We start from the raw sequence: 24,093 nt of genomic DNA, 5'->3' as shown, positions 1-24,093 counted from the left end.
GATCTATTTTCTAAGTTTTGTTTTTTTTTTCCAATGAGTAATTTCAAAATTTCTTGGATTTTTTTACCTTTTAATTTTTTTAATTGTATTTTGATGTCTCATAAAGTAATTAGTTTCCATTTCTTCAATTCTAATTTTTAAATAGCTTCTTTCTTCAGTGAAATTTTGAACTTCCCTTTCCATTTGGCTAAATCAGTTTTTAGGGAGTTACTTTCCTCGGTAAATTTTTGCATTTCTGTTATATGATTCCCTTAATACATTCAGCAAACCTAGTTCTGTTGATTTATTTTGCATCCACACTTGGAATAAGCATAGCTTTTACTACTTTATTGGAATTTGCCACAGGCACAAATATGCACACATACACATCTTTTAAAAATGTAAGTTGTTAAAGGAAATATAAGTCTTTTGTACATATATGTTCATCTCTTTCTTTCTCCACCTCTTTTCTCATTGGAATGCTTTACATTTGTGGTTGTAGATGTAAAGGGCTAAAATTCTAGCTAGTCTATCTAAAATATCTAATGAGTGGTGACCAATAAATTATAAGCTTTAGCAAGAGTTTAGACTTTTAAGCATTTATTCAGGAGAATAAGAATTTGCTGAAGAGAGAGAAAGAGGCCTAGATTCAGCTGTCTAACTCAGTGAGCCAATGTCTCCAGCTCCTCTCCCCTCTGAGGTCTTCCAGAAAAAAAGTGAGAGAGCGAGCCTCACCTCTTCTTCATCCCACAAGCCTCCTGTGAAACTGGGAACATCCCATCCACAAGCACACACAGATCCAAGGTATTTGGCTGTTAGCTTTGATAGACAGTACCCACAAGCAAATGTCACTTCCTGATGCCAAGGAAAAGCCACATGGCTTGCCTTCAGATGCCTTCTCCTCATGACAGAGCTTTCCTACATTAAGTCTCCAGCAGGTGGCATCACTCCAATCATTACACAGATTCATATGTAAATAAATTTAATATTTGATAGAGTAATAGACTTGGAGTCATTAAGTATTGTCATCAAATCTAGAACGAAAAATCTAACACCAATATTCATTCCATTACCTATAAAGTGGGCATAATGAAATCTATAGTTCCTAACTCACAAAATTTTGGCTAAATTTTATGGGATAATGTATAAGTCACTGGCAAATGTCAAAACACTTTATAAAAGGAAATTATTGAATTATTTTCCAGAACTCTTGAAAATTCACTTTCCCAAGATATTCTTTAAATACCATGCCATGCCCAACTTTCCATGTCTTCTTCAGTTCAATTAAAGAAGTATTTATTGATGAGACAGAGACAGAGAGAGACAGAGAGGAACTGTGTAAGACAAAGAGTGATACATAATATTTGGTCATATAGTCCATGACTTCATGGTTCTGTTATAGAGTATCACATATATACAAGTAACTATGGTTGGAAATAATTTATGATAGCATAGTCAGAAAGGTGCCTAAAATGTGTTCTATGATATATGAGGTGTGAAAAATATTTTCAATGGGGATTGAGAGTATTTTCTTGGTTTCTTCTATTTGGCCTTTAAAGAACATAAATATCATGGTGTAGAAGACAAAAAACTAGTCTGGAATCCAAAATAATATAGGTTCATGTTTTACCTTAAGTACATACTAGTTACCTAGTATGACCCACATCCTCTAAGTTCACTATCCAACCTTCTGTAAATCACAGAGAAAATGTTCAATCTCATTGATAGAAACAGTTCCATAACTCAAGAATTTACTATCCCCAGGAAATCAAATGTCCAATCTCTATTCTTTTGAAAAAATAGTAGGATAGAGAGATTGGTAGAGGAAAATAATCTTCAGACCAAAGAAATGAGTGTAAGCTTTCCCAAGTCAAGAGAATAGTATAAGTGTGACTGGATTGTGTAAGAAAAGCCTGAAGAAGAAGATTTTATGAGGCTTGGAAGAGCTTTGAATTCTATACTAAACTTTTAGAAATTTAATTGATAGGAAATTAGAGAAATTTAAAAGTTTTTTAGTAGAAGCATAACATTATGTTTGTATAAAGAAGTTAAATCTTGTAGGCATGGAAACAGTGGTTTGAAGATTGTATATGTATACACAAATTGTGTCTGTGTGTGTGTGTATATATACACACATACACATACACACATGTGTATGTTTAAAGTAACTTATGCCATTTATAATTATACACAATTAGCATATGTTGGTATAATATATAATTATATATGGCATGAATTATACATGTTATATAAATATATCATGTCATGTCCAATTTTTATTAGATACATATATATAACTAAGGTTTTGTAAAATCATGTATATAATTAATATATTCTATTAATTATATAACATTATATAATGTATAATTAATATAATCTATTACTACTAAATAATATGTACAAAATTAATTCAAGGCTATTTTTTCAAACTTTATCTCAACTGAATATGGATATTTGTATCATTTTCTGTTCTTCCTATTACATTTCAATATATGTATTTATATGACATATACTTTCCAAATCCCTCAAAGGATATATGACAAATTTTAAAAATAATTTTTTTGAAATCATATTTCTTCTTATTTGCTATAGAATTTTTTTCTACATTGTTACATTTTCCCTTCTGGCCTTGGCTCAATTATTGATGTAGCATTTTACTCCTCTTATTCTTATTTCCATGAAGTACAAATAATACAAACAATTATAGAGAAGCATGACCTGAATTACCTTATTCCTAGGGGCAGTTTTCTATATATTTATGAGACACTTATGATGCCCTACTCTGATTCCCACCATCCTTCAATTTTAGAAAAGAGTGTTTATTTACACTTAAGGCAATTCATGTGTTTATCAAGAAAAATTCACTGAATATTAACATGTCCATCATTAACATCAAATTAATAATCTATTCTTCTCATAAATTTCTTAGGACTTTTCTTAACGTGGAAAAAAATCAAAAGGGTATTTCATCCATTGATTTTTATTGGGAAATAATAAATTGTGTCATCATCTTCACCAACAGTCTTTTAATTGAAGGAAAAACAAAGAACAGCATTTTGGGGAGGAAGTGCAGCTCTATATAGTTATAGGAAAGAATTGTGAAGAGAATGAAATACTTAAAATAATGCTCTTCTTGCTTTACATCTTTCATTTTGGGGGTATGAAGAAATCTGAGTATAGTAACAGTAAAATGCTTTTAGAGTCATATGGTTATGTTTCAACTATCACTATTTTCTTAAAAATGGATAATGAAATCTTATGTATTTGGAATAACTTAAGGGAAAGATTATTTTAGTGAATGAACTCTTTCTTCTGCTCCCTACAAAAGGGTAAACCAAGGACAAAAGCTGTTACAGAGCATAGCAAAGTTCCATGTCAATTCTTAAGTGCCTACTATGGACCAAGTATAATGAATTGAAGATGAGTATGGTCCACCTACCTAAGGGATTCCTTCATTTTAAATATGAAGCTTGAAAGACTAACATTGTTGAATTAATTTGAAAATTTCTAAATCTTTCATAAACATTAAATGACTAGACCTACCATTAGTTTGAATGACAGGTACATGCTTTTTAGTCAAGTTGCCACTGAAGTAGAACTACAATGACTTGAATGAAAATATATGTTGTCCAAAGTAGAAAGGGTGGATATTAAAATTCATGAAATAATATGGTGTTTATAGCATCTGCAAGACAAATAAAAACATCATGTTTAATAGAATGATGCTTTTTTTTTCTTTTTCTATTTTAAATTGCCACTAAAACTTCCATTTGACAGTTGTAATTCTGATTAGGAAGGAAAAATGGTAAGTTCCTTACTTATAAATATAGCAGCTGCTGTGTAAAAATGCTGCAAGCATGGTTTTCCTATCATGGAATTCCAAGGAGTGTAATTATAGATAATGGACCCTAATTAGCCTGTTGGCAATATGTATAGCTTCATTGAATGGGAAAGTTGAATATATCATATGCTTGTGTCACCGTAGCCAATCTATAATTTGAAAGCAGCAAGCTTTACCAAAAGGCTAAAAGAAGGATCAGCACTTGAATTTATTCCTATTATCTGAAAAATTATAAATTCATAATTGGAAAACATTTACTGGGAAGCATAGATAACTATCTACCTTTAAAAGTCCTCCTGTTGTACCATATGGACATATTGGACAGACCCTTGAAGCCAATATTCCTGCAGAGATGGCCAAACGAATTAAAAACTACCAGGACCAATTTAAATTCAAAGCATTTCTGGAACTTTGATGAGGAAAATTCTAATAAATAAACAAAAAAGTACTGCAGATAGTAAGTTTTTTTTTTATGAATTGAATACAACTATCTTTTTTTTTTTTTTTTTGCAGGGCAATGGGGGATAAGTGACTTGCCCAGGGTCACACAGCTAGTAAGTGTCAAGTGGCTGAGGCCAGTGCTTTATCCACTGTGCCACCTAGCTGCCCCAGAATGCAACTATCTTAATGCAACCATATTTCCTAAAAATTATTGCGTGGTAACTGGGTTTGTACTAAACTGAAAGTATAATAACTAGGACATAATAACTGTAAGAAGAGTTTTTGTTGTGTTCCAGATTCTAATCAATTTTAATATTTTACTCATGAAGTGACATTGCAATGTTAAAACATCCAAGGGATTATTATTGATGATGAGGTAACAAAGGGTTAATTCTGAGAAATGTGCTATGATCCAACATAAACTTCACAGTTTGAAATGTAAATCTCATCACAATTTGGCTCCTTCCTTTTTCTCCTGTTTCTTACACATTGTCTCTCTCTACTCTCTCTACAATAATAGTGTCCTATTAACTCTTCCTTATGTGTGTTGCTCTATCTCCCATCTCTACATCATTAATCATTTAGTATTGGTTAAATGCCTACTATGTTCTAGGTAGCATGTTAAGCACTAGGGATAAAAAGAAAGGGAAAAAAAACTGTTCCCTTTCTCAAGGAGATTACTGCTTACCTTATCAAGAATGCTTTGACCTACTCACCTACATAATCTGGTCCTTCTGTTTTCCTTTAAGATTTAAAATTCAGTTCTGCAGAAGGTCTTTGCTGGTCTCTCAATCCCTAATGTTTTTTCCTAAATGTTACCTTTAATACAAATTATAAGTATCTTGTATACAAAGAAACTCAGTATATAAATGTGTGGGTATATATATATATATATGTGTGTGTGTGTGTGTGTGTATGTTCATGTTGCCTTTGATGTTCAAATGTATGCTTTTTGAGATTTAAGAGTATTTTGCTTTTGTCTTTGTAATCCCTTAACTACTTAATATAGTGACTTGAAAATAATAGGTGCTTAATGAAAGTTAGTTGAATTGGATAAAAATAATATGCAATCATTCAGCAAGCACTTATAAAGCACATAACATGACACATAAATTTATTATGCACTAGGGATATAAATATAAATTAAAAGTTCTCAAACTTAAAGAGCTTATATTCAAATTGAGGAGCTGGCATACATACAATGTTAAATAAAAATATATAAGATAAATACAAAGTAGTGAAAATATAAACTTAAAGGGAATTAAAATTCATCTTGGAAGAGTTATGCAAAGAGTCAAATGTTGAAGGAGAACATTTTAGACATGGGGAAATACAAGTCCAAAGACATGAAGATAGGCAATAGAGCATTATGTATGAAGAAGTTATTGTATGAGACTAGAATGTGTAGATTTTAATATGTGTGGGAGTAGAATGTCAAAAGATTAGCATAATAGGAAAGTCCAGAACTTTTACTATTATTTGAATATCTGACAAATCACTTTATATATTGCCTTAGAAGCAATAGAGGGCCACTGGAGTTTATTGATCAAGGCTGTGGGTGTAGGATACATGATCAGACCTAAACTTTAACAATCCAAGGCCTAAGATAATCATCAGAGTAACTTGGAATGGTCAACTTGAATGAGAGAAGATTTAGGATAGATATGCCATCTATCTTCAAATATATTAAAAATATGTCACATAGGAAACATAGCAAATATGTGTCCCCACAGGGAATAACTAAGTAAAATGGTAGAGCTTTGTGGATAGATTTTTGATCAATATGGGCAAAGTTTTCCTGATAGATATATTTGATAGTGAAGTACAAAGATTTTGAAGCAGGAATTCACCCATTTAAGCAGCTCTTCAGTAGAAAGTGGATGACCCTTTGGCAGGGAAGTTATATGAAATTTTCCTTTTTTAGTTATTTGTTAGACAGATTGACATCCCAGATTTGTTTTGACTAATATAAGGAATAAAAAAAATTCTAAAAACATTAATATTTTTAAGTGGCTATACCCAATGACTTCATTAGCACCCATTCTCTCCACAGTCTCTATAATCTGGCTTTCACTCACTGCTATACTAAATTCATACTCCATATGATAATTGATTATTAATTAATTATTTCCTAACTAGGGTCCCTTCCCCCTGACTTGTTGTTTAACATCTCTGAGGCAGCCCTAGTCAATGGGCATTAATCAGAGTGATTCACACTATAGTCTCAGCAAGGGAATTAAAGTTCATGTCTATCATCTATGTTAGGTCCCCCAACCTAATAAAGCTCTCTGCCATCTAGCTAATCAAACCATTTCAGGGTATTTACTGAATTGATTGAAAAATCTATTGAATGTCCCGTGTGTGTGTGTGTGTGTGTGTGTGTGTGTGTGTGTATTCCATTTAATAAGGAATTGATGAGTTATATTCTACATTTTTCTGTCAAATAATTGTTTTAAGCTGTATGAAAAAGTCAAAACATTTGTTATTTACTTAATCTGTTCCAAAGATCATGTTAAACACATGCAAATAGAAAACAAATGAGACAATCCCTGGGGCTAAAGCTCAGATTCTAATTAGGGGAGACAAATGCAATGTATCATAATGGATAGGTATTAACAGACATTATTTAACACATTAAATTTGAAGGACTATGTTACATCCCCAATTCCTGGGGGGTGCAGGTGGTTTAAGACAAAAGGTACCTGTGCTTAAGATCAATATTTTCCCAAGGGAAAGAACTGCCCAGTGATATTGGAAAAGGACTAGTCTAAGGTGCATTTGAGAGATTAATTCAGGGATGTGACAAGAGAAGATAAATTTTTATGTAGTCCAACTTTAAAAGGCAGGAAAGGAGAAAGAGAATGCCAACTCATAGGTTAAAGCAGTTTATCTCAAACATCCCACTTTAGACTTCTCGTAGTTAACTTTAATACTGAATTTATCCAGTTTAACTTTTGGAGGACTGCTTCACTGATAGACCCAAACCAGGTCAATTATATGGTTATCCAATTTATTAAGCACAGTTCTACTTTTCCCTTTGATCAATAAAAGAATAAAATATGAGTTATAAATAAATGTGGCTAAAGAGAAAAGTAGAGATTATGAATACAGAAGTATTATGATAGTTCAACATTCACATTTTATAGAGGCAAAAGCAAAGCCTAGAATTCTTAATAAAGTTTCCCCAAATTGCCCAAATTGCAAGTGACTATTTAACCAAGGTTCTCAAAATTTAAGATTCTATTATACATGATACTTTTCAAATATGCTGGGAAAAGAAATGATTTTAGAATTGATGACCACTTAAATTAGAGAGAAAATAAATTGAAGTCAAAGACATTTTGACCTCTGATATGATCCCCTTATGCAAAATCTTAATTTCACATTGTTTCCATATAAAAACAGTTGTTATTTTTCCTACTCACCTCTTGACTCAATTTGGTGTCAGCTTATAAGTAATGATTTCTTTATCATTCTAGGAAGATTATCCTGAAGAGATGATTAATATACTTTCTAGATATTTGGCTATAAATCTCTTCTGAAATATACTCCACCCATATTTTTAGATTTGGATCAAATACATACTGCATTGATTGATAATTCTACTCATTTAATTATATACATAATTTTGATATAAGATAATTAATAATGCTGGTAGTTACAAAGTAAGCTTTCAATATTAAATATCCCCTTAATTTGTATTATGCTTTTTTTTTAAACAATAAGTTTATTTAAACAACAAGATGTTTGAATTGAAGGGAAAACTAGGATCAATTTCTTTATAGTATTTTATCCCTACTGAGAGACAGAGATTGCCCCACATGTAACAGCTACGTAAAAAAAGGTTATAAAATCGTCCTTGGTTTTACAATGATAAAAGAAAAACATTGAAATTATCCAATCAAACAAGGTATGCAAGGATTTTTTTGTGTGATTTGTTGTTGTTGTTGTTGTTGTTGTTGTTGTTAAACCTGAGAGCAAAATAACTTATTGGAGTATAAAGATAAAAGTTGGTGCAGCTAGATGGAGCAGTGGATAGAGCACCAGCCCTGAAGTAAGGAGTACCTGAGTTCAAATCCGGCTTCAGACACTTAACACTTACTAGCTATGTGACCCTGGGCAAGTCACTTAACCCCAATTGCCTCACAAAAAAAAAAAAAAAGATAAAAATTGAATGAGCATGCCACTAATGGAGAAAAGGGATATTTTCATAGAACCAGTTTGTTTTTTCCCCTCCTCATCTCCATTTGATGTTGATCGAAACATACCACAGGCCATTTAGTTAAAAAAAATACACATTATGCCTGTGCACATACACCAGTTACTTTATGTACAATAAAGGAATGGGGGAGGGAATCAAAGAAGAGAGAAAACTATACTGAAGTAGTCAGGATGTGGATGAACCAAATATTGGTTTTCTAAACGTGAATGTATTGTTTTCCTTGGGAGCACAGTTCTGGAGTAGAGTTGCAGGTTCTCTTTTTAGTAAACACCACCTGTCTGTTGCTGGAATACATCAATGGTATCTTCATCCTCCATTTCCAACTGTGCAGGTGTGTCTGTTTCATTGATTGGTTGCCCATTAAATCAGAATCTGATCTGCGTCATTGACAAACCCTGTCGTTCACAATAGGCTTTCATTAGTTTACTAAGTGGTGTGTGCCTCTTGATCGTAAATTGCACCACTGAACCATCCTGCCCTGCCACCTTCAAATTAATGTGGTCGTTGTTTTCGGTCTTGACTCCTTCCTTCGGCTTTTTGTCGGCCGGGGCGCGTCCGGGCGCGTCCGGGGGTCTACTCAGCCGCGGCTTCACAAAAGAGGCACCAGGATGGTCTGCTCCAAGGGAAGTGGGGGCGGGGAGGGGGGGGAGAAGCAGCAGCGGCAGGAGCAGGAGCAGGAGGAGGAGGAGAAGGAGGAGGAGGAGGAAGATGATGGTGGTGGTGATGGTGAGGAAGAGGAAGATAAGAAGGAGGAGGAGGAGGAAGAGAAGGAGGAGGAGGAGGAAGAGGAGGAGCTATGCTCATTTTTTGACAAAATTCTTTTCATACATGCTGGTCATTATGGCCTTGGTAACAACTTTCTCATTTAGAAATTAAAAGCTCAAACACAAAACATTTAATTTCAGAAAATAAAAATCAAAAATCACTTGACAATTTTCTAGAAAAAAAATGGGGTCAAAACATCCTTATTTTTGAAATATTGAAAAAAAAAAGAGGGGGAGTACTAAAGAAAACACCAAAACCATTAAGCAAAAGAGCTCACTATTAAGGTTTTTCTTTTTCCTTATGAAATGAAATTTCAGTTGTATAAACAGTTGGATGATTACCAAAGCAACCAGAGAACTTGTCAGATAAGAGTCTTTCAAAAGCATGTCAAGATCACAACCCACTCATATTTTTTACTTTAAGTGACTCAAGATTTGGCAGATCATTCAGAGGAACTGTTATCATATTCAATAGCCAAATCTGAGGGCTGCTTTTTTTTTTTAGAGAATATTAAATCAACCTAAAGTCCTTAGCCAATAATTAGAGAAGTTTAGTGTTTATATTAACATAATTAAAAGTAGAGTAAACATTTGAAGGTAGAGAAACTTGGGGTGTTGTTTATAATCTTGTAATATTTTTATTATTCTTTAGTTCAGATTTAAAAGGAAATATCTGAATGGTTAATACTATGTAAGTTGTAGCAATTACATATAAGCATTGACACATGGGAAGTGAGGTGTAAAATGAAATTATAAATGAATTATTATAAACACATATCAAGAAATTTGAATAGGTTTTACCTTCAGGTTTATTGTGACACACACCAGACTCTTACAGAAATTAAAATTTTACTATGTTACCATGTGGCTCCACAAATTATATAATATGAATTTCTCTTCCTCTGAGGCATTTTCCTATGAACTATGAGTATCACTTTCTAATGCATGCTCAATTTACAAAAGCTCCTACTGCCATTCTTCCTGCCCTTTCCTTTTACAGTGAATAGACATAATTATTTTATTCTAAGCACTACTGCATTTGCCCTTCAGACTAAAAAGCTATGACTAAATTCGCTATTAGTCAACAACTCAAACTAAGATATAGAAGACAATCATAAATGTAATAAACATTTATTAAACACTTTTTTTTTTCTATGTGTTCCAAGTGTTTAAAAGAGATCCAAACGGGAGCAGCTAGGTGGCACAGTGGATAAAGCACTGGCCCTGTATTCAGGAGGACCTGAGTTCAAATCTGGCCTCAGACACTTGACATGTACTAGCTGTGTGAACCTGGGCAAGTCACTTAACACCCATTGCCCTGCAAAAAAAAAAAAAAAAAGAGAGAGAGAGAGATCCAAAGGTTAAAGTATAGTTCTTGCTTTTGTGTAGCTTGCATGATAGGGGCAATAACTCCCAAACACAGAAAACTATAACATATTACTTCTTGAGAGACTTTCAGTTTGCTTTTCCTGATGCCAGAATCTTAGTTAATTTGAGTATCTTTAAAACTCTGATCAATTTCCACTTTCTGAATGAAAACATTAACAATGTCCCTTGTTGTCTTTCATGAATATCAAGTGAATCAATGAAAAACAAATGTAAAAGATGTCCCATCATTACAGATCTCAAAGGAATGCTCATCAAAATAATCTACTTCTGCCTAAAAAATAGAGTGGTGGAACAGTGGAATAGATGAGGTTCATAATACACAGTTAAATGACCATAGTAATATAGTGTTTGATATACCCAAATATCAAAACTTTGGTATAAGAACTCAACATTAGACAAAAATTCCTAAGCAAACAGCAAAGCAATTTTATGTAAACTAGGCATAGACTAACATCTTACATCAAATATCAAGATGAGCTAAAAAATGAGTACATGATTTAGACATAAATGGAAATAATAAGTAAATTAGGAAGCATGAAACTTTTTATTTGTCACATTTATGGGTCATAGAAGAAATTATGACCAAATTAGTTTTAGAGAGCATCATGAGATGAAAAATCATTTTGATTATATTACATTTTAGAAGTTTTTGTACAAACAAATCCAATGCAGCCAAGATTTGAAGGAAAGTAAAAATTAGGTAAAGATTTTTATTTTTATTTTTTTCATCTTCTTAAACTGTGATTTAGTTTTGGAAGGATGTAAATAAAACTGAAATTTTTAAATATAAAGGAGAAATAGCTAAAACTCTCCATAAACATGTAATGTGGGAGTAAGCCTTGGATCCATATGAATTACTGATTTTTCTAAATATAGGTGGTTAATATATATTAAACAGTAATATAAGGAGTGAACATTTATCGTTTTTTGAAAATCTCATAAATCCCATAAACTCTTAAGTTTACAGATGCTGAAATAAATATTTTTCCTAGAAATAAGCATTTTTAAAAACTGAAGACTTGACAGTGTTTATAGACAAAATTTCACGTACAAACAATACAGCTGCCACCTAGTTTCCTCTTAATTTCTTCATAATGTGACTGTCAGCTGGGGCATTTGTGAAGATATTTCCAACAGACACATCCGGACTCCAAAGTCTATGGTGAATCACTTTGCAGCAGCCCAGATCATCAACAGAAAACCCTAGCTGTCGATAACATTCATCTGTTTCAAAAAGCGTGTTGATTGTATATGGTCCAAAAAATGCCAATCCAGATGATGGATCAATAAATTCAGTCCTATAACCTTCAGTACATGGAGCAAAGCAAATTTCTTTAGCACCATGAAAAAACTTTTCCAATAGTGTTTCTCATTCATTTTCAACCTCCTCACTCCATATGTTCATATCATTTTTTGTTTCCTGTGTTAAAGTTAGTACCAATTGTTTGCCAGAATTCACTTCTGGCAACATTGATTCCAAATCTCTTCAAGGAGCTCTGGACATATTTGTATTACACATTCTACTTTGGCATTTTCAAAATAAGTTTCTGCCATGTTAATTTCCAGTTGTTCAACAGGTTCATCACTGTCCTCATATTCATTCATATATTGTGCCATCACAAATTCATGCCTTTCACTTGATAAAGGTTCTGCTAGAACATCAGGCAAACTTCAATGGACTGGACTTTTTCTTCACCAAAGTTGTCCCATGGAGGTGACAGTCAAAATCTATGTTCTCAGGGAGTTGAAATCTTTCATCCTGGGGTCCAAATTGTTTCATCACAGTTCTTGAACATATATATGGGGGCACAGTACCTAAATGAGACTCATCTGAACCTGAAGATCCAACAGTGGAAAAAGCTTTGTGATTTACAACCCTCCTGACAAAAGAGTACAATTCTGGTATGTATGTAATCACGCTAGCTCTGTTACACAGCACCTGTGCTCTTGCTGATACCTGAGGCCAGGAGCCCTACTTTCTGGTGCAATCAAAATGGAGCCAGAGTCTTCATCATCACAGGCAGAAGTAAGAGAAATCGCAGCCAGAGAGCATCAAGGGGAAGGAACGCCTTAAAGATTTTTAAAGGAAGTTTCTCTGATAGAGGCCTTATTTCTTAAATATATAGATAACTGAGCCACATTAATAAGGATGTCAATCATTCCCTAATCAATAAATTGATAAATAAATTGATGATTAAAGGCTTCGAACAAGCAGTTTTCAGAAGAAATCAAAGCTATCTGCAGCCATGCACAAATGCTCTAAAACTATTGATTAGAGAAGTGCATATTATAACAATTCTGAGCTACTACCTTACCCCTATCAGATTGGTTAATATGACAGAAAAGTAAAATCAAAAATGTTGAGGGGGTGTGGAAAAACTGGGACCCTAATGCACTGTCAGATGAATTGTAAACTGGTGCAACCATTTTGGAAAACAATTTGGAACTATGTCCAAAGTCATAAAAACTCTACATACCCTTTTGCAACAGCAATACCCCTACTAGACCTGTATTCCAAAAAGATCAAAAGAAAAATTAAAAAATTAAAAAGGACCAAGGTGTACAAAAATATTCATAATAACTCTTTTTGTGAAGTCAAAAAAATTGGAAATTAAGTGGATGTCCATCAATTGTGGAATAGCTAAACAAATTGTGGTACAAGATTTTGATGGAATATTATTCTACTATAAGTAAGGATATGCAGGATGATTTCAGAAAAACCTGGGAAGATTTATATGAACCGATGCAAAGTGTAATGAGCACAACCAGAGGAACATTATACACAGTAACAGCAATATTGTATGATGATTAAATATGATTGATTTAACTTTTCTCAGCAATACAATAAGGCAAGAAAATTGTAGATCACATGCTATTCATATCCAGAGAAAGACCTGAGGGAATCTTAATGTTGTTTGGAAAATATTTCAGCTTTTTTCTTTTTTTTTCTTTAAGTCTGTGTTTTCATTTACTACATGGCTAATATGGAAATGTGTTTTGCATTACAGCACATGTATAATGTATTAAATTCTTTGCCTTCTCAAAGTGGGGTTATATGAGGCAAGGAGGGAGAGAATTTGGAAATCAAAATTTTAAAAGGGTTAAAATAGTTTTTTCATGTAATTCAAAAATTATAAAAATAAAAACAATAAAAAGTGAAAAATTGGATTGTATGACAGTGTGAGAAAATAATTATCAATAATGGATTTCTTAGGGGGACCCAGGGACCTAGACTTTGTCAGCTTTCTCTTCATTCCCAATCAAAGGTTTAGTTCAGGAACTCTAGCTGGTGTCTTTTCAGAGCTAGCTTTAAGGTTCATTAGAGATAAGGTTCTTTTCCACTAACTCAGAGAAGTATGGTGATAGAAACCACACATATCTGAAAGTGCCTTTACCCTCAGGGTGTCTGTTGTTGTACTAGACCTGATCTCATCAAGGTAGATGTCATTTTAATATGGACCACCCTCAAGTCACTTCAACTAATGGAATTGAATGATTCTAGCCAATTAGCTTTGACCAGTGTGTAAGAGCTGCCTCTATCAATGGAGGAAAGGGACTGGACCGCAGTATGTTTGCTCTCTTGTTCCAGAGACACTCTTGAACTACCCATGAGCTCTCTCCTATTGCTTTTGGCAAAATGTCCTGGGTATGTAACTGTTCAGGCTTGTAAGACCTGTAACTAGTGAGGAAGTCATTCAGACACATAGTTAATACTTTATTAATATGTGATATTAATGAATAATAAATGCTTACTGCAAAAATTGGTGCAATAGCATTTAATTTATAAGTAGCAATATTTTAGAAAATTCCAGGCTAGTCCCACAATATTTCAAATAACACCATAGAAACTTGGAATAACTTAAATTTAATCTTGGAAATTGAAGTGAGCATAGAACATTGTACATATTAAAACATTATTGAATGATGATCAACAGTGAGTGATTTCACTATTCTGATCAATATAATTTTCCTAGGCAATTACAAATGACTTATGACGAAAAATATGATCCATCTCCGGAAAAAAAGAATTTATGAAGTCCAACTGTAGATTGAACCATATATTTTCCCTCTATTACTTTTCTTAATTTTTTTTTACTACATAACCAATATGGAAATATGTTTCACATGATTTCACACATGTAACTCATACCATATATCTTGCTGTCACAATGGATGTGGGAGAGAGAAGAGGGGGGAGAAAATTCAGAATTCAGAATTTAAAAAAAAATGTCCAAAATAAATAAATTTTACATTTTAAAAATAGCTATGATATCCCAATATACTTAGACCATATATAATATGTTTAAATGTCTATGTCCATATGGCTATACATAAGCATGATATGATGCATAAATATATGTATATACATATGTATGTTTGTATACATATAGTTATTTTATATTTTTCCATAAATATGTAACCTTCCAAAGAATAGAATAGTGGAGTACTCTGCGTATGTGTGTGTGTGTATGTGTGTGTGTGTGTGTGTGTGTGTGTGTGTGTATGGAGAGTGAGAGAGAGACAGATAGAGAGAGAGCAATAGAAATATCCTTTTCATTTGGAAAATTGTGGTGGAATTCAATAAATCTATATGCAACATAAGAATAAATTAATTGTTTTCATTCTATATTTAAAAAAACAACAAAAATTTATTTATTCATATGTTCTTTGACCATATGATAAATCAACAAAACTCATTAAGAATCCATTTTCAAGGTGAGAGTTTATCAACTGAATCAATAAAATTAAGAAAAATATTTTTTTTCACTATTATCCTTGTTTTATGATCTTTATAGCTCATGAATCTTACTGCAGAGGACACCACTAGTTATTCAAACTTGCAACCTAAGTATGATTCTTGACTCCTCACCACCCATTCCACCTCCTAAATATACAATCAGTTGCAAAGTCCTATCCATTCTGCCTTTGTAATGCTTGTGGGGAAAGGACAATAACCAATTAACTACACTAGGAATTTTAAAATCAAAGCAAGGTCTATTGGGTTCACCAGTAATGTGGTTCTCACAGTTGAGTATAGACACACTGTCAAGGGAGGTTACAATATATAATTTTAGCATAGGAATGGCATGAGGATGGGAATCTATTTCTATGGCTTTTGGACTGATCATGTACTATCCTTGTTTCTCTAGTGAAACCAGGATATCATGGTCATTGTAGTTAATCCAGTTCTCAGAATAAGGGTGCAAAACTGGATATGTCAATACCTTATTCCAGGCTGCTCACAGTTCTAAGTGGGAAATGGGTCAGGGAGCATAATGGGGTTAAGCATTCCCAGATGATAGGATCACCAAATCAGCATACACACTTCACCACTTTTTGTTATAAAAGCACAATATCCTGATTAAACTAGGATTCATGGATCATATTCTTTTTTTTTTTTCAGTTTCCCAAGTTTTATTGCAATACAATGGGCGACCACAGGGAGAGAATCAGAATAGTGGAAAGGTATCTATTAAATAGTAAAAGAAAAGACAGTTTTATATATATATATATATATATATATATATATATATATATATATATATACATATATATATATATATATATATATAAAGGATAAATTATCAGGCTCATTATAATAATCTCCATCTTGGGGAGGTACAGGGAAGGGCCTGTCCTACTCATTATAATATTCTCCACCTAAGGGTGTTACAAGGGAGGGCTTATCCTAATTTGGAGTTCCTTGGGTCCTAAGCCAACCCACGAGGTGGGTACCTTTTTCAGTGGAGGTGTGTTTTGGGGATTTACACATCATAAGGTGAATCTGGGGACAAATTTGGCCTTTTCTGTGTATGTCTCTGATTCCCATGTGTGAGTGAGATTTTCCCCATCCCTTAGTTATAAGAGATTTACCATAGTTATAAGTGATTTGATTAAGATAATAATCAATATATTAACTAAAAATTATGATTTATTCTACTTAATATAGATTACATAAGGTCAAAAGGTTAAGTCTTTTCTCATATTTCCTAATTTTCCAATGTCAAACATTAGGTAATATCACAAGATCTAGTAGTCAGCAATGCTATATTTTAATAATCACGAGTGACATACTTTTCTATAAATAGTTCACATTGCTGACCAGTGGCCTGACAATGACCCACCCTATTGTTATCATAATGCTGTCATTTATAGTAATTTAGGTAGTTCCTCATATTTCCTAAGAATATGTTTCAATTTTAGAAATACAACTAATGATATAATACTGTACAAGTGTAACTTTGGAAGGGTATATAAACCTATGAATTTTGTAATTCTGGGTCTTTCAGGCCCAATGCCTGGATGACTGGATTTATTGGGAGGCTAAAACCCTCTCAATAAACCTATTGGCTTTGTTGGGGGACTAACCCTCTCTCAATAAACCTATTTGCTTCAGCCTGGAAACGGTGTTGTTTTTGTTCTTCCGTTGGACTTAAAAATTTTCCCGACACATGGCTAGTTTCAAATATCTCCATTTTTCATTAGAATTTCTATACCCTTGTCATTTAGTCTAAGGTCCTCTTGGTCTCTCTCCCTCTGTTCCCATTATGAGCACTGATTTCTAAGGGTACAATAACTTAGCATAAGTGATCTATTAACTGGGGTCTAACTCTCTTTTGGAGCTAATATCTGAATTGGAGCTTGGATCTTAGGTTTTTCTATTAACCCCTTTCTGCCTCCCACATCATTTCCCTCTTTTCGCATACCCCGGGAAAAAGGACAATGATCTTCTCTTCTTTTACTACTTCCTGCTGAGTGGGGGCGAATTAAGGGCCCATGGGGGGGTTTATGAATTGAGGGAGATGTAGGAAGCAGTGTTACAAATGCAAGAACCACAACACAAAACACAAATTATTTATAAACAGACCAAGGGGCAACAGGGACCATAATACTGAATAAATCTAAGAGTTCCATGAAAAATTAGACAAGCAAGCAGTTGTGAACAGTTTCAGCCATCCAGGTAATTTCTGGCCAGCAGCTCAATCTCCAGGAGGGGTTCTGAACCATATAGACTCCACCTCAGTCCAGGACCACATTTGCCAGAGAGTTTAAGCACTCTTCCAATTCTTTTTTTTTTTTTAATGTATGAGGTATTTTATTTTTTCTGTTACATGTAAAGACAGTTCTCAACTTTTGTTTATACATGCTTTACAATTTCAGATTTTTCTCCCTCCCTCCCCTCCCTCCCCCCCTCCCCTAGACAGCAGGTAATCTGATATAGGTTATATCTATATATCTCTATACATATACATATAAATATATATACACACACACATATATATACACATAATAACATTAATCCTATTTCTGCATTAATCCTGTTACAAGAGAAAGAATCAGAGCAGTGATGCAAAACCTCAAAATAGAAAAAAAAAAAAAACAACAGCACCCAAAACAAAAGAAATAATATGGTCCAATCAGCATCTATACTCCACAGTTCTTTCTTTCTTTCTTTTTTTTCTTGGATTTGGAAATCCTCTTCTATCATGAGTTCCCTGGAACTTTTCTGTACTACTGCATTGGTGAGAAGAATATAGTCCATCACAGTAGGTCAACACTCAATGTTGATGATACTGTGTACAATGTTCTTCTGGTTCTGTGCATCTCACTCATCATCAGCTCATGTAAGACCCTCCAGGTTTCTCTGAACTCTTCCTGCTCATCATTTCTTACAGCACAATAGTATTCCATTGTATTCATATACCACAACTTGTCCAGCCATTCCCCAATTGATGGGCACACTCTCAACTTCCAATTCCTTGCTATCACGTAAAGAGCAGCTATAAATATTTTTGTGCATGTGGGTGCCTTTCCCCCTTCCATGATTTCTTTGGGCAAAAGACCTAAAAGTGGGATTGCTGGGTCAAAGGGTATGCACAGCTTTATCACCATTTGGGCATAATTCCAAACTGCTCTCCAGAATGGTTGGATCAGCTCACAGGTCCACCAACAATGCATTAGTGTTCCAATTTTCCCACAGCCTCTCCAACATTTATTATCTTCCTTTTTTGTCATTTTAGCCAATCTGATAGGTGTCAGGTGGTACCTCCGAGTTGTTTTAATTTGCATCTCTCTAATCATTAGAGATTTAGAGCATTTTTTCATATGGGAATAGATAGCTTTGGTTTCTTCATCAGAAAACTGCCTGTTCATATCCTTTGACCATTTCTTAATTGGGGAATGACGTGGATTCTTATAAATTTGATTTAATTCCCTATATATTTTAGAGATGAGGCCTTTATCAGAAACACTGGCCTCAAAAATTGTTTCCCAGATTTCTGCCTCCCTTCCAATTTTGGATGCATTGCTTCTGTTTGTACAAAATTTTTTTAATTTAATATAATCAAAATCATCCATTTTGCATTTTATAATATACTCTATCTCTTGTTTGGTCAAAAACTGTTTTCCTTTCCAAAGATCTGATAGGTACACTATTCCTTTCTCTCCTAATTTACCTATGGTATCACCTCTTATGTCTAAATCATGTATCCGTTTTGACCTTATTTTAGTATAAGGTGTAAGATGTTGGTCTATGCCTAATTTCTGCCATACTATCTTCCAGTTTTCCCAGCAGTTTTTGTCAAATACTGACTTCCTATCCCAGAAGCTGGAGTCTTTGGGTTTATCAAACACTACATTACTAGTGTCATTTACTACTGCATTTCCTGAACCTAGCCTATTCCATTGATCTACCACTCTATTTTTTAGCCAGTACCAGATAGTTTTGATGACTGCCGCTTTATAGTAAAGCTCCAGGTTTGGTACCGCTAACCCACCGTCCTGTGAATTTTTTTTTCATTATTTCCCTGGATATTCTTGATTTTTTGTCTTTCCAGATGAATTTTGTTATTATTTTTTCTAGCTGTATAAAATAATTTTTAGGTAGTCTGATTGGTATGGCACTGAATAAGTAAATTAATTTAGGCAGTATTGTCATTTTTACTATATTAGCTCTGCCTATCCATGAGCAATTGATATCTTTCCAATTATTTAGATCTGATTTGATTTGTGTGAAGAGTGTTTGGTAGTTGTGTTCATAGAGTTCCTGGGTTTGTCTTGGCAAGTAGACTCCCAAGTATTTTATATTATCTACCATTACTTTAAATGGAATTTCTCTTTCTATCTCTTGCTGCTGGACTTTGTTGGTCATGTATAGAAATGCTAATGATTTATGTGGATTTATTTTATATCCTGCTACTTTGCTAAAGTTGTTAATTGTTTCAAGTAATTTTTGACTTGATTCTCGAGGATTCCTTAAGTATACCATCATATCATCTGCAAAGAGTGATAGTTTTGTTTCCTCCTTGCCTATTCTAATTCCTTTAATTCCTTTCTCTTCTCTGATTGCTAAAGCTAACATTTCTAGGACAATATTAAATAATAGGGGTGATAATGGACATCCCTGTTTCACCCTTGATCTTATTGGGAAGGCCTCTAATTTATCTCCATTGCATATAATACTTGCTGATGGCTTTAGGTAGATACTGTTTATTATTCTAAGGAAAGCTCCTCCTATTCCTAAACTCTCTACTGTTTTTATTAGGAATGGGTGCTGTACTTTGTCAAAAGCCTTCTCTGCATCTATTGAGATAATCATATGATTTTGGTTGGTTTTCTTATTAATGTGGTTGATTATGTTAATAGTTTTCCTAATGTTGAACCAGCCCTGCATTCCTGGTATAAATCCCACCTGGTCATAGTGTATTATCCTGGTGATCACTTGCTGTAACCTCCTTGCTAATATCTTATTTAAGATTTTAGCATCAATATTCATTAGGGAAATTGGCTTATAATTTTCTTTCTCTGTTTTTGCTTTGCCTGGTTTTGGTATCACCACCATATTTGTGTCATAAAACGAATTTGGTAGAACTCCGTCTTCACCTATTTTTCCAAATAATTTGTATAATATTGGAATTAATTGTTCTTTAAATGTTTGGTAAAATTCACCCGTAAACCCATCTGGCCCTGGGGATTTTTTCTTAGGGAGTTCATTAATAGCTTGTTCAATTTCTTTTTCTAATATGGGTTTATTTAAGGATTTTATTTCCTCTTCAGTTAACCTGGGCAGTTTGTATTTTTGTAAATATTCATCCATTTCATTTAGATTGTCAAATTTATTGGCATACAGTTGGGCAAAATATTTCCTAATTATTGCTTTAATTTCCACTTCATTGGTGGTAACATCACCCTTTTCATTTTTGATACTGGTAATTTGGTTTTCTTCTTTCTTTTTTTTAATCAAATTAACCAATATTTTATTTATTTTATTGTTTTTTTCATAAAACCAGCTCTTAGTTTTATTGATTAATTCTATAGTTTTTTTGCTTTCAATCTTATTAACTTCTCCTTTAATTTTCAGAATCTCTAATTTAGTGTCTAATTGGGGATTTCTAATTTGTTCTTTTTCTAGCTTTTTAAGTTGCATGCCCAATTCATTAATCTCCTCTTTCTCTTTTTTATTCATGTAAGCATTTAGAGCTATAAATTTTCCCCTAAGCACTGCTTTGGCTGCATCCCATGGATTTTGGTATGTTGTCTCATTATTGTCATTCTCTTGGATAAAGTTATTGATTGTTTCTATGATTTCTTGTTTGGCCCATTCATTCTTTAGAATGAAATTATTTAGTTTCCAATTGATTTTCATTCTACTTTTCCCTGGCTCTTTCTTACATGAAATTTTTGTTGCATCATGATCTAAGAAGGATGCATTTACTATTTCTGCCTTTCTACATTTGACTATGATGTTTTTGTGCCCTAATACATGGTCAATTTTTGAAAATGTGCCTTGTACTGCTGAGAAAAAGGTATATTCCTTTCTATCCCCATTCAATTTTCTCCAGACATCTATCATGTCTAACTTTTCTAGTAATCTATTCACCTCTTTCACTTCTTTCTTATTTATTTTTTGGCTAGATTTATCTAATTCTGAGAGGGGGAGATTCAGATCCCCCACTAGTATAGTATTACTATCTAATTCCTCTTGTAACTCATTTAACTTCTCCTCTAAGAACTTGGATGTTATACCACTTGGCGCATACATATTCAATATTGATATTACTTCATTATGTATAGTACCTTTAAGTAAGATGTAATTTCCTTCCTTATCTCTTTTAATGAGATCTATTTTTGCCTGCACTTTGTCTGAGATAAGGATTGCTACCCCTGCCTTTTTTACTTTAGCTGAGGCATAATATATTCTGCTCCAGCCTTTTACCTTTACTCTGTGTGTATCTCTCTGCTTCAAATGTGTTTCTTGTAAACAGCATATTGTAGGGTTCTGGTTTTTAATCCACTCTGCAATTCGCTTCCGTTTTATAGCAGAGTTCATCCCATTCACATTCACAGTTATTATTACTGACTGTCTATTCCCCTCCATTCTATTTACCCCCTTTGTACTTTCCCCCCCTTCTTTCACCCTATTCCTCCTCACTGATGTTTTACTTTTTACCCCTGCGTCCCCCGATCTGCCCTCCCTTTTTATCACCCCCCTCTCTTTTCTTTATCCTTTTCTCCCTTGCTTTTGTCCTCCCTTCTATCAGTCCCCCCTTTCCCTTCCCCTTTTGTTTCCCTAAAGAATTTGTTAAGTTTCTTTATCCCAATGAACGTATATGTTATTCCCTCTTTGAGTCAAATCTAATGAGAATATGGTTGAAACCATGTTCCCCCCTCCTTTCTTTCCCTCTATTGTAATAGGTTTTTTTTCCACCTCTTCATATGATATAATTCATCCCATTCCACCTCCCCTTTCCTCTCCTCCCCATAGACTCGCTTTTTATCCCCTTAATTCTTTTGTATCATCACATCAAAGACAATTTATATTTATACCCTCTATATAAAGTCCTTCTCTCTGCCCAAATACATTTACAGTTCTTAAGAGTTATGAGTATTATCTTCCTGTGTAGGGATATAAACAGTTTAACCTAATAGGGTAACTTTTTTTTTCCCCTCTGTTTTCCTTTTTAAACTTCTCTTGAGTCTTGTATGTTGAGATCAAATTTTCTATTCAGTTCTGGTCTTTTCACCAGGAAAGATTGAAAGTCCCCAATGTCATTAAATGTCCATCTTTTCTCCTGAAAGAAAATGTACATTTTTGCTGGGTAATAGATTCTCGGCTGCAATCCAAGCTCCTTTGCCTTCCGGAATATCATATTCCAAGCCTTGCGGTCCTTTAATGTTGAAGCTGCCAGGTCCTGAGCAATCCTGACTGTGGCTCAATGATATTTAAATTGCTTCTTTCTGGCTGCTTGGAGTATTTTCTCCTTCACCTGATAATTCTGGAATTTGGCTACAATATTCCTTGGAGTTTTCCTTTTGGGGTCTCTTTCAGGAGGTGATCGGTGGATTCTTTCAATGATGATTTTATCCTCTGATTCTATGATATCAGGGCAGTTCTCCTTAATAATTTCCTGGAATATGGTGTCTAGATTCTTTTTCCGGTCATGGTTTTCAGGCAGTTCAATGATTCTCAAATTGTCTCTCCTCGATCTGTTTTCCAGATCAGTTGTCTTTCCAATGAGGTATTTCACATTTTCTTCTATTTTTTCATTTTTTTTATTCTGCTTGACTGATTCTTGGTGTCTCATGGATTCCTTATCTTCCAACTGTCCCACTTTAATTTTTAAGGCATTGTTTTCTTCAGTGAGATTATGTACCTTTTTTTCCATTTGGCTAAGTGAATTTTTTAAGGTATTGTTTTCTTCAGTGAGATTATGTAGCTTTTTTTCCATTTGGCCAAATGAATTTTTTAAGGCTTTGTTTTCTTCAGCTTCCTTTTACAAGCTGCTGATTCTCTTTTCATAGTTTTTTTGTTTTGCTTTCATTTCTCTCCCCATTTTTTCTTCTACCTCTTGCAATTGATTTTTAAAATCCTTTTTGAGCTCTTCTAGGAAGGCTTTTTGTTCTTGTGACCAATTCACCTTCCCTTGTGAGGCTTCAGATGTAGACAATTTGAGGCTATTGTCCTCATCTGAGTTTGTGTTGACTTCTTCCCTATTGATATAGAAGCTCTCAATGGAGAGGGCTCTTTTTTGCTTCTTACTCATTATTGCAGCTTATTTATTTATTCTTTAAATTTAGGTCTGCTCTGGGGGCACCAGGGTCCCTGTTTTGGGCTTCTTGTGCAGGTGTATAGGTGCTGTGTGACCGGGCTTTTACTCTGAGGCCTTTATGGTGTGTGGAGATCCCCCGCCCTGCACTTCCTGTCTGATTGTGCTCGGCCAGCCAGGCGCCAGACCCCGGCGTCTGATCCCGCCGTTCGTGGCCCTCTCGGCCGGTGCAGGTAGGTTTTTCCACTGTCCTTCTTGGCCACCAGATTTTTGAACCAGGTTCCGGGAGCCTCAGTTGTTCGGCTGTGGCCTGCAGCTCCTGCTGACTTGCCCCGACCCCCTCGGCGCTGGGTTGCTGCCCTGCGCTGGGCCTCCCTTTTGCCCTAGTCAGACCGACCTTTTCCTGAAGTC

At 34.2% G+C, this 24,093-nt stretch overlaps 1 protein-coding gene and 1 pseudogene across 1 annotated transcript; both read right to left on the bottom strand.

Moving 5' to 3' along the window:
- Window positions 1–8,743: 8,743 nt before the first annotated feature.
- On the bottom strand, window positions 8,744–9,634 carry LOC122747247 (small ubiquitin-related modifier 2-like). Its single transcript, XM_043993385.1, has 3 exons — window positions 9,590–9,634; window positions 8,878–9,070; window positions 8,744–8,820 (listed from the first exon to the last, which is right to left on the bottom strand). Exons 1-3 carry the CDS (start codon window positions 9,632–9,634, stop codon window positions 8,744–8,746), a joined length of 315 nt encoding a protein of 104 aa, XP_043849320.1.
- A 2,071-nt stretch (window positions 9,635–11,705) lies between these two features.
- On the bottom strand, window positions 11,706–12,569 carry LOC122749644 (annotated as a pseudogene).
- Window positions 12,570–24,093: the final 11,524 nt, after the last annotated feature.

Source organism: Dromiciops gliroides, chromosome 3 (genome assembly GCF_019393635.1).
Source record: "Dromiciops gliroides isolate mDroGli1 chromosome 3, mDroGli1.pri, whole genome shotgun sequence".
Lineage (NCBI taxonomy): Eukaryota > Metazoa > Chordata > Mammalia > Microbiotheria > Microbiotheriidae > Dromiciops > Dromiciops gliroides.
Note: the sequence above shows the minus strand (reverse complement) of the source record. Positions and strands in the feature narration are given on the sequence as shown.

Excerpts from the sequence above, each read along its gene's own strand:
- LOC122747247 (XM_043993385.1), bottom strand. The coding sequence starts at position 9,634 with ATGCTTTTGAAAGACTCTTATCTGACAAGTTCTCTGGTTGCTTTG. Across the intron at positions 9,071-9,589 it reads CAAGTTCTCTGGTTGCTTTG|CCGCGGCTGAGTAGACCCCC; the intron begins GTAATCATCCAA and ends TCTTTTGTGAAG. Across the intron at positions 8,821-8,877 it reads AGCCTATTGTGAACGACAGG|ACACACCTGCACAGTTGGAA; the intron begins GTTTGTCAATGA and ends TCAATGAAACAG.